General features: G+C 35.2%; 1 protein-coding gene across 1 annotated transcript; it reads left to right on the top strand.

The window, feature by feature from the left end:
• The first annotated feature begins 6,689 nt into the window (after window positions 1-6,689).
• Window positions 6,690-7,796, top strand: LOC103951292 (protein TIFY 5A-like). Its single transcript, XM_009362628.3, has 2 exons — window positions 6,690-6,966; window positions 7,392-7,796. The coding sequence occupies exons 1-2, from the start codon at window positions 6,784-6,786 to the stop codon at window positions 7,599-7,601; spliced, it is 393 nt and encodes a 130-aa protein (XP_009360903.2). The 5' UTR covers window positions 6,690-6,783; the 3' UTR covers window positions 7,602-7,796.
• Window positions 7,797-11,422: the final 3,626 nt, after the last annotated feature.

Here is an 11,422-nt window from a genome sequence, read left to right as displayed (position 1 = left end):
TGGAAGAAAGGGTGAAGAGTCCATTTACTCCAAGTGGATCATCAGAACCACCTTCACCAACTGTGATGCCTCCTCTGTGTAGCCCCGTTGCCGGTATGTCAATGAAGAGATCACTCCAAAGGTTTTTGCAGAAGAGAAAGCATCGGACTCAAGCAACATCTCCGTACCATCACTAGGAATTAAGGCACTTGAATTTATTATTTGTGGTTGGTATTTTTCGTTTTCAGTTAGAGGGAGATCGATTTATCAAAGAGAGCTTTTTGTAAATTAGTTAATTCTAAGCGCTTCAAATTATCGTGTGGGAGACATCATATATATAATATTGTGTGGTTGATGTTAGATCTTTGTTGTCACATATTGTTCTTTTGATATCGGGTTATGACATGACTTCATTTTTTTATTTTTTATTTTTTTATTTTTTTATTTTTGTTCTTTTGTAGATGAGGGAGATGATAAGATCGACTATGCTTATTTCTTATATATTCTATCGTTAACGAATAATATTATATCCATCCTGGAAATTAGACAAATAAATTACCTATTAGAATTAAAAAAATATAAGAACTTCAGAATTCTTCATGGCTTGTTTTGGTCACATGATTCAATAATTTCCATTACAGACGATGCTTTACCGCAGTACTGGAAAATAATTATGTCTATGCATCATTGTGCAAATTTGATTCTTCCTGATTCTCCTTCCCTTAACAACTAACTGTTAAACTCAGTAATGCTATCGTTTGTTGAAGAAAAAAAAATTCATTCAATGACCAATAAAAAAACAAGCATTATTCACAACAATGTATATTTTTAATGATAGCAAATTAGCAATGCTAGAGTGAAAAAAAAAAAAAAAATCTGTTTGGACCCAAATAACATTTTTGGGCCGAGCTCATGTATGGGACGTTAGGAATCTTAGAATATTCCCAATAAGAGCCTGGCCCAATAGAATTCAGCCGAGTCCTATCAGGAAATAGTTTCATCTAGATAAGAGAGACGGTCGAATCTTAGTGTAATAAGGAATCCTCAGAGATCAGTTATACTTCAAATAAGGGGAGATACCAAGAATCAAGGGTTGAATCTAGGTGATAATAAAGCCAGATTCATAATCCTACATAGACCAAGATTAGCCGAAGCCTCTTCGAATTTGATCAAGGAATTGAAGTCCGAATGGAACTCTACTTCTGCCATAAGGAATTCCTACTATAAATAGAGAGAGGAGTGCGTTATTCAAGCCCCCTTCCAAATCAACACACAAATCTGCCATGCGCAAACTTTTGCTCTAGGCGAAACTTCTCGAACATCTTGAGATTTTTATTTTACCCTTTTTCCCGCCAACATATCTTCAATTTAGATAAACAGCACTGGAGCCATAAAATCAGCCGACCGAGGAGCACTTTCAGTTTGGATAAACAGCACTGCTCCAAGACCGACTGGTTATCTAGTCTCGGTCAACAAGGATTTCCTGAGTCCTTGTTGGAAAAGGTCACCTTATTAGCCTTTTCGGCGAAGTGAGGTTTCACTAGGTTACTTATCATTTGGCACATTGAAAGGCGACAGAGTTCGGCATTCAGACAGTCGAACCATATTTACAATTAAGACACACATCTCCTTCGAGTACATGTGTCCTTATAGTCTGGTACCAATTCAACACACTTATATTCTCACACATATAATTACAATCACTGAACTCAGCCCCGACGATTCGTGAACTTTACAAAACTAGCAGCCTTGTCTTCAAGCTTTATAACCCAAAGGCCGAGACGTGTTTCTTCCTCAGCTGCAGTCGCAAGATTCAGAAGTCATCAGCGCCCCCAACGCCACATTAACATACATTTCACTCCCCAGCCGAGCTCAGCCAAGGAGTTGGCACGCCCCATTCAACTGAATAACGTAGTTAGCTTATTAGTTATTCGACATGTACACTACATAGGCTAAGTAGTTTTTAGGGTTAACAAAAACAAACATAATTATAATGTTTTTTTTTGTTGAAAATAATAGTGGGTAATGAATGCCCACAGTATTGAAGACCTTGCCATAGCATTGAAAACATTGCCACATTATTGAAAACCTTGGCAGAATATTGATATGTGGAGATCATTTGTCAAAGGTGTGGTGTAATTATTCAAAATGTAATAATACGAAGTTGCTCTATAAATAGAGCACTCCGACTACTATCAATGAATACAGAGCACAGAGAAAAAGAGATGAGGGAAGAGAAAGAGAGGAAGAGAAGAGGAGAGGAGAGAATAAATAGAGTTATCTTTGTACTCTTATTATTCAAATTATAATGAAAGCACTACTGCTGCCCGAGGACGTACTCCAGTCACACTGACTGTAGAGGAACCTCGTAAATTTTGTGTCTTGTTTTATTTATTCCACTGTACACACATCGTCGATTTTACAACATTTTTTTTATACATATAGATAAACACTATTAAATATACAAATGGAAACACTATTCATATATTCTCTCTGTTAACTACATTGAAATATTTGAGAATCGAAAAGAAAATGGAGAAGAAAGAGTAACTGAGAAAAATGAACTATAAAGAATTTAGAGAGAGAAATATGAGACTTGTATATTAACTTAAAACAATGATGATTACACACTCTGTTTTTATAAAATAGAAAGCTTAACAACTCTAACCAAATACTAACAAATTTGCTAACTATATTACTAACTTGTACAACTATTTAACTAATTGTCTAACTAATGATGTGGAACCTTTAATACTCTCTAGTACAGTAGGGAGGAGGATTATCTATCCTCTTATTCTTATCTCCTTTCATCCCCTCCTCTTACACATTGCTTTTTGTTTTATTATCTCTATAAAAAAAATCAATATTAGATGTTGGCGTGACTTAAGCGTAACCGTTCAAATAGAAGGACATAAAAGAGTAGAGAGATTAGAAGGGTAGAAAATCCTCCTCCATGCAGTAGTACATGTCATGGTTAAAAGACAACATGATTTAAACGAAAAAAAATTTGACATCTTCTAGATGTCATAATTTAAGTTGACTTCTGGTTGCTTCTTAAATTCTATTTTTGACTTCTGGTAGCTTCTTAAATTCTATTTTTGAGATAATATTGTTTAATCCTAGTTGTCTTTTTACGTGATAAGACCAATAGTTACATATTAAAGTCCCACCACATAGTAACATATTAAACTTTACAGTGACTTATAAATAATTAGAATATCTTTCGCAATACTAATTAATTTACTTGTGAAACCTCCACTTCTTTCGTGGGTCTCTAGCTAAGCTTACATCCCTTTATTTGCAAGTTGCATTTACAACTAAATTACCCAAAAAAATTATAATGCACAATATTTTTTTTTATAAAGTTAAGAAGTACTCCAGTAATCAACTTTACTTTAAATTTGGTTAGAAAAATAATACAATATATAACACTTAAAAAATATTATATCATGTACATATTTACTGTGGCAAAAAAAAAAGATTTTAAATAATGAACTTTTTTAAAGTGGGACTTCATAAATTATTATAGTAGCCTAGTAGGTTATACATGTTACGAAGAAATAATGAGAAAACGAAACCCAATTTCTAGCTCAAACATAACTCAAGAGTATTCTGTGAGGGGCTCTATACGGATCTAAAAAAGTGGTGGATATGGTCCATTTTAGAGTTTCGAGGAATCTTTGAAGTTTTATTAAATAATCTCTTCCAATGAGGGGTTTTATCTTTCCTGCTCTATATGTAGCTATATATATTTATTTATGTAGTAATTTGATTAAACAATGATTTTTTTTTGTGTTTTTGTCTTTCTTAAGTTAATTTTTGGACGTGTTATCTTAAATTCTTTTATGAACCCTTCAACCTAAAAAGTTCAAATTGTGATAAAGTTAGATTTCATCACTTATGAATCGTTCGTTGAATTAGATTCCCTTATCTCAATCTCATCTGTTGAAAGAAACAAACATCCACTTCACCCTCTAAAATAATTTAATTTTCACGTATAACACAACAATTTACCTAGCACCAATTGGTAAATTAGTATCATACAATTTTGAAAAAAAATATTTGAAAATTTCCCCCATCAATGCTTATGAATGTTAAATCTATTTGAAATTTTCATTCTTTTGAAAATTTAAAAAATTATTAATTAGCAAAATTGCAAGAAAAATAAGTAAGAAAAAAGAATTAAAAAAAATAATAAAATAAGAGTATAAGTGTATTTACAAATGAATGAAGAGTGGTATAATTTTTCTTATATGAGTTGCTATTTTTTTGTGGAATTTACTGTTTTTTTAGACTAGATGTAGCCCGATTTTATGCTATCCAATAAAAGAAGTTACTAGTCGCAATGATTGATCAAGCCTCATTTTCTGAGTCATTAGAAATGAAATTTCTAAACTAGAAATGTGATAGCCTTGTAGATGACAAAGCCCCCATTAGGATGCTCTCAGTTCTCGAATTTCGCCGATCCACAACTTTTTACAGCCTGTTACCTTAAAAAATTATGTGGTTTGTCCCTAGATTCCGCCATTTCTGCTTCCATGAAGCTCCAGTTCGAACCCACAACCACCCACAACGCTGACTTGGTACTGAGTCTGTTCAGAGTCGTCAATCGGAGGTCCAAATCGAACACCCAGACCCACCACCATTAGATCTGAAAAGTTACGTTTTGAGGCATCTATCAGAGGTCCAGATCGAACACGCAGACCCATCAACGACGCCGTATCCTCCCGTTCTCGCTCTTCCATTCTTTGCCACTGCTCCTCCTAATGTCGGAGCCGAAATCGCTCCTGACGGTGCTGCTTTTCCGTCTTCAGTTTTGCCTGCGGCGGGGTTTTGGGGTTCTGAGGATTTGATGGGGTTGGGAAATGGAGTAGGAGTTTGAGGGTGAAGCAGACGAATCTGGATGTGGGTTTTGGTTTGGACATGGTTTTGGAGGATTTTACATAGGGAAGTGCGGCTTTGGGAAATGAAGTAGGAGTAAGAGGGTGCAGGGAAGAGGGAGGGTGAGGGTGCATAGGACAGATCTGGAGGTGGGTTTAGATTTAGACATGGTTTTGGGGATTTTACAGAGGGAAGTGGGGTTTTGGGAAATGGAGTGGGAGTAGGAAGGTGCGGGGGAAGAGGGAGGAGGAAGACAAAGTTTCTTTTTTCTTTTTCTTTTTTTAAATTTTTTTAGTTTTTATTATTTTATTATTACTTTTTTAATATTTAGATGTTCAATCATTATTCACGTATATGCCATATCATCATCAGTTAACGACAAATTTATTAGTAAGCTTCACGGATGTATGAAAGTGTTCTAAAATTATAACTTTATGTATCATTTTGGGATAAAAAAACTTTATGTAACAAATGTTGAAATCCAAAAAACTTTAAAGTAATAAACTGAAATTATCCCATAAATAAATATAAATATAAAGCACTTCTGTGTGCGGTTCAAGCGTAATCAAGCCGACAAGCAGCCAGGCATAGACCCAAATTCCAATTCCAGTTTGGTATTTTACATCGTTGTCTTTTTCCTATCTATTGGCCCGATTGGTACTCCTTGTTGTTTCCTTGCAACATGCGTTGAAAAATACTAACTAAATGAAAAGAGATAGGGCGGGGAAGGCAAGTTGATGTTGACAATGTGGAAAATGGTACCTATTGAAAGAAAACGTGAGTGAATATGAAAGCGGTGGAAATTCATAAGAGAGAATCTCGCCGGATCCTTTTATTTCGTGAGAATCTTGAAAATTTTTTAATTACATTCGTTCATCATATATCATGTGATTAGTTTTTGTCAGGTGCTGTTTATATTCAATTTTAAATAAAAAAAATTTACACTAATTTTTTACCGCACGATATACGATGAATGAATGTGATTGAAAGATCTCTATGATCCTCACAAAAAGGATCCGACGAGAATCAAATTTTCTTTAATAGTATGCAGCAATTTTATGAAAATCGAATGATTTGGATTGAAAATATAAAATATAACATTTGTGAAACCAAACCTAAAGATTAAAATATCGTAGCAGTGCATTAATTAGTTATTTTTGTTAGATATAAATTAGGGGTTCCCACTTAGTACTACAATGATATTATTCTTCATTTATAAGTGAGAGATCAAATGTTTGATTCTCGCCAAAGGCAAAGGAGAATTTAAATCACGTTGCTAGTCTATTATGAAACTAAGTCCATCTCCCTTCCCTTATCTTTTGTTCAAAAAAAAAAATTAGGGGGCCTTGCTACATTGATACTAGCTAGTTTTATGTAATATTTAACTTAGAGAAAAATGCATTAATTCTTTCTATGCAAAATCTAACTGTTAATTTTTCGGTCCACTAAGTGATACATACCATAAAAGTCAAATTCATAAGTTGGAGAAATTGCAGTTGTATTCACAAAATTAACACAATTATTGAGAAGTTTCCCAATATATACGGGTCACAATGATAGAGTCCACCAAAATAGGCCCACATAACATTACTGTATAAACAAATAGAATTGAATGATGAAACCTAAGGGAAAAACCAATTTTAAAAATCATGATACACGTGATTAAATGAAAAGAGGAGCTTTTTCGCCGCCAAACAGTATATTGGTGTAAAGTGCGTGCGTTTCGCGTTTGAAGGGTTCTAGTCAAGTTTATGTGGGGCCCTTCTCAGTCCGCATGAATCTGATAGTTTTATATATATAGTCACTCCACATCGATCTAAAACCCACTCCACATCGATCTTCATTTGTTCTCTCTTCAATCTTCATCATCATCCTTCAGTCTCTTGGTTTGGTAGTAACCTTGATTCCAAACCCTAAATTACCATGAGGAGAAACTGCAATCTGGAGCTTCAGCTTCAGCTTCATCATCCTTCTGCTGATTCCAGCTTCCCTAACCTTAATGAAACCCAGCAACAAGAACAGCACGAACAACAGCAGCAGCAGCAGCAGCAGATGACAATTTTTTACAACAGAATGATGTGCGTTCGTGATGTTACAGAGCTTCAGGTACGTCACGTTCTTCCTTTAAAGTTTAAGATGATCTACCAAGCCAAATAGATATTAAGTCACAAATATTTTCCATTTGCGAATAACATATCTTGATCGAATAAAATCAACGATTGGAACCGTCAATTTATATCTTCATTTGTAGATCACTTCTAAAAAAAAAAAATATCATTTCAATTGAAGATAGCTTAATCATCCAAACGTATTAATTAAGCGGACGATTCATCATAAATATATTATTTGATATCTATACGGTCGATTATTTTAATACATTTGAGTCACTAATTGATGAATGAGCTCATCTTCCCAAGGGGGAAGTAGAAGTACAAGTATTATTCAGATATTAATCATATCAATGAATAGTTATCCTCTAATAACTTATTAAATTAAACCAATAATTAATTAAATTTGTTGGTACTTTGCAGGCCAGATCCATCATTTTTCTTGCAAACAAAGAAATGGAAGAGAGGGTAAAGAGTCCATTTACTCCAAGTGGATCATCAGAACCACCTTCACCAAATTTTATGTCTCCGCTGGGTAGCCCAGTTGCTGGCAGGTCTCTGAAGAGATCACTCCAAAGCTTTTTGCAGAAGAGAAAGCATCGGAATCAAGCAACATCTCCATACCATCACTAGGAACTAAGGCACGTCAAGTTTATTATTTACGTAAATTAGATGGAGATCGACTGATCGAAGAGAGCTTTCTGTAAATTAGTTAATTCTAAGCACTTCTAATCATCGTGTGGGAGACATCATATATACATTGTTTGGGTTGATTTTAGATCCTTAATGTTAGATGGTGTTAATCGGATTATGGCAAAACATTTTTCATTTGTTGTTCTTTTGTTGATGTGGGTGGAAGATGATATGACTGAGAAGATTACATCCATTATGGCTAATAATTTTCTTTTTTTACACAAATAAACCATTAGAATACAATATATTTTAAAAAATTGCAAAAATTCAAACAATATACCAATTTCGACATGGTTCACTAATTTCATTGGATGATAATTAACCAACTAAGAAAACAAGAATATTTAAGATGTTTTTATATAACAAAAATTTGACGAAAGTATCAGTGTAACTATGCAATATACATTATATTTTATTTTGTTAGATGTTTTTATGCCAATGCTTTCTTCTTGTTCTTCTTCTTCTTGTTCTTCTTCTAGTACAACACTACTTAGGCCTACCACAGTAGGTCAAAAAACAAAAAAGTATGATATCAATACATTAAACTCATACAAGAATCACACTTTTACAGTGAACTATAAAATTTGAGTGTGATACCAGTTTATTGAACTCATTAGTTCAATATATTAGACTCATGATTTCAATATATCAAACTCATGAGTATGGTATAGGGAATGTCACATCCTGGCCCGGGACGGATCACTTCCTGGGCCCGCTCCACCATCGTAGCACGATATTGTCCACTTTGAGCTTACCATTCCCTCACGGTCGAGCAACTTCCTAGTGGGTCATCCATCATGGGATTGCTCTAGCCCCCTTCTCGCTTAGCTTCGGAGTTCCTACGGAACCCGAAGCCAGTGAGCTCCCAAAAGGCCTCGTGCTAGGTAGGGATGAGAATATACATTTAAGGATCACTCCCTTGGGCGATGTGGGATCTTACAATCCACCCCCCTTAGGGGCCCGACGTCCTCGTCGGCACACATGCGACCAGTGTTAGGCTTTGATACCAAATGTCACATCCCAACCCAAAGCGGACAATATCGTGCTACGGTGGTGGAGCGGGCCCGGGAAGTGATCCACCCCAGGCTGGGATGTGACAATTTGGTATCAAAGCCTAACCCTGGCTGTGGTGTGCTGACGAGGATGTCGGGCTCCTAAGAGGGGTGGATTGTGACATCCCACATCGCCCAGGAGAGTGATCCTTATATGTATATTCTCATCCCTACCTAGCACGAGGCCTTTTGGAAGCTCACTGGTTTCGGGTTCCGTATGAACTCCGAATTTAAGCGAGAAGGGGGTTAGAGCAATCCCATGATGGGTGACCCACTGGGAAGTTGCTCGTGAGTTCCCAAAAACAAAACCGTGAGGAAATGGTAAGCCCAAAGCGGACAATATCGTGCTACGGTGGTGGAGCGGGCCCGGGAAGTGATCCGCCCCGGGTCGGGATGTGACAGGGAAGGCAATTCAAACCATCAAACTCAATAACCATGGATAACCACCGAATGGAACGGATTTGGGATGAAAATTTGGTTATATTTCAGATATGGGGAAAAACTGAAAGTATTATTCAATTATGGTTTCGGATATGGTCATAGGGGTCTCTGATCCGTATCCGTCCTCGAATCCAATCGGAATATTATATATTATATATAATATAATTCATATATAATAATTATGTATATTCACCGCATCCCTTACCTTGATACCAAAAGTTGCATTTGTGGGAAAATTCACAAGTTTTGAATCAAAACCAATGAGAATTCAATGGTGCTTATGAGAGAGATCAAAGATCAGCCAACATCATCAATGTATATATTATATTATAATGGCGAAATTAGTATATATTATATTAGAATGCATCAATTGAATGAATATGTTTTTGGTATTGACGAAGAAGGATATAACTGTTAACCGATGGGGAATTTTTTACCCCTGGGTATGATTATGGATAATCCCCGATGGATAATTTGCGATTATGAAAATAGTTAATTTTTATGGTTATGGGGTGGATATAGCATTTTACGTCTCCAAGCCGAACCGTTGCCATCCCTAGTGATACACATATATTGAACTCACACTAGTGTAGCAATAGTGTTATAGAAATCAAACTCAAGATGCTTGATTACTATCTATAGGTTTCACACTCACCTAAACTACTGTAAAATACCTTATTCAAATGATATTTTTTTAAATCAAATAAAAGACAGAGGTTGCATATAAGTAATTGTAATTTGAGCTATAATCTTGAACAAGGCCATGCCAAGTTCAGCCCACCATTGACAAATGTCTCAGTATATATAAGCTAAATGAAAAAAAAATATTGTCAAATGGTATTGGAGCTAAAGAAAAAATGGAAACGAGTATCTTTCACACGAAATTGCATGGTAATTTCCTGGAAGGTTTTGTAAAGTTACAAGGCATGGGGATTAGCTTGCTTGCTACCACTAGCATTCATACAAGGGATTCATACATATTCCCGATTGGTTGTGTATCTCTTTTTTTGCGAAGACAGATAGTTTTATGAGAAGTACTAATGAGACTTTCTAAATATGAAATTCTGTAAAAATGAAGCTCTATGCCATCTATGTTTTTTAGTGAATATTTTATTGTTGGACAGTAATTAACGTTAAAACTGTGAGGTAACAAAAATGTTATAAAAAATGTTAAAAACAGTAACCATAATCAAAACGATTTAAAATGTTTAACTGGAAAAGATAAAATAAATATTAAAGAAGGTTAAGTGTTGCAGCTTCTTATCATGCCTTCATTTCAACGTTACAAACTTTCTATGCGAATCAAGCTTTTGCTTTTCCGTCTTGCCTGTAATATTGAAGAGACAAAAACGTTTTAAATGTTTTTACTAATCTTCATTTTTACGCTTAATTAACGGCTGTGGGGATAATTGAGGTGACATGACATGACTTATTTGGAACTGGAGCAGCCCTCTCATGCTTATCACCCCCTTGGAATTTGGATTCTCTCCTTCTCTCAAACAACTTCAAAAAATTTATGGTCCAATATTTTGGCTCTGCTCAGGAAAAAAGGGAGTATGTAATGCGCGGGTATTTCAAACCGACGCATGTTAAACCCTGTAGAAGAAGAGAACTGAACACATGAAGAACTATGAATCTACGATTGAGTTGGGATACGATCACCTTGACATGTCGGTTGCTTATAAGTTAGGGTGCATACCCTTATTTACTTTCTACACAATTTATGTTAATTTCAGTTTAAGAATTTTGTCTCAACTTCCAGAAGACATGCTCAGTTAGTTTTCTGTACAGTTTAAAGATTTTCCCTTAAAGAATTGTTATTGACACTCCAAAAATCTCATTCTACACTCCAAAAATCTCATTCTACACTCCATACTTTCTATTTTTAGAAAGAAAAATACACTTGTGAGGAGTGTAGAATAAGATTTTTGGAGTGCCAACACTTCCCTTCTCTTATACTATTATTCATCCATTTCTCACTCATCTCAACTTTCAGTCAACTTCAGAAAGACAATTAGTTTTCTATACAGTTTAAGAATTTTCTCTCCTAATGTTATTCATCCATTTCTCCTTATCTCAACTTCCAGTCAGCTATGTAAAAGGTAAAAAAAGAAAGTGTGGATAACATCACCCATAAGTTAATCCCAGAAAGTAGAGGATAAACTAATAGTTTAAAAAATCAAACACATGGTCTTTGCCAACCATTGCTTTCGGTCTGGTCTGGTAGTAGTCCAAGAAAGAAAGTACCGTTTGGTGCAGAAACAAAAC

Source organism: the organism of the source record quoted next, unplaced genomic scaffold (genome assembly GCF_019419815.1).
Source record: "Pyrus x bretschneideri cultivar Hongxiangsu unplaced genomic scaffold, Pyrus_bretschneideri_v1 Contig7, whole genome shotgun sequence".
Classification (NCBI taxonomy): domain Eukaryota; kingdom Viridiplantae; phylum Streptophyta; class Magnoliopsida; order Rosales; family Rosaceae; genus Pyrus; species Pyrus x bretschneideri.
The sequence above is the reverse complement of the archived record's forward strand: the minus strand, read 5'-3'. Positions and strand labels throughout refer to the sequence as shown.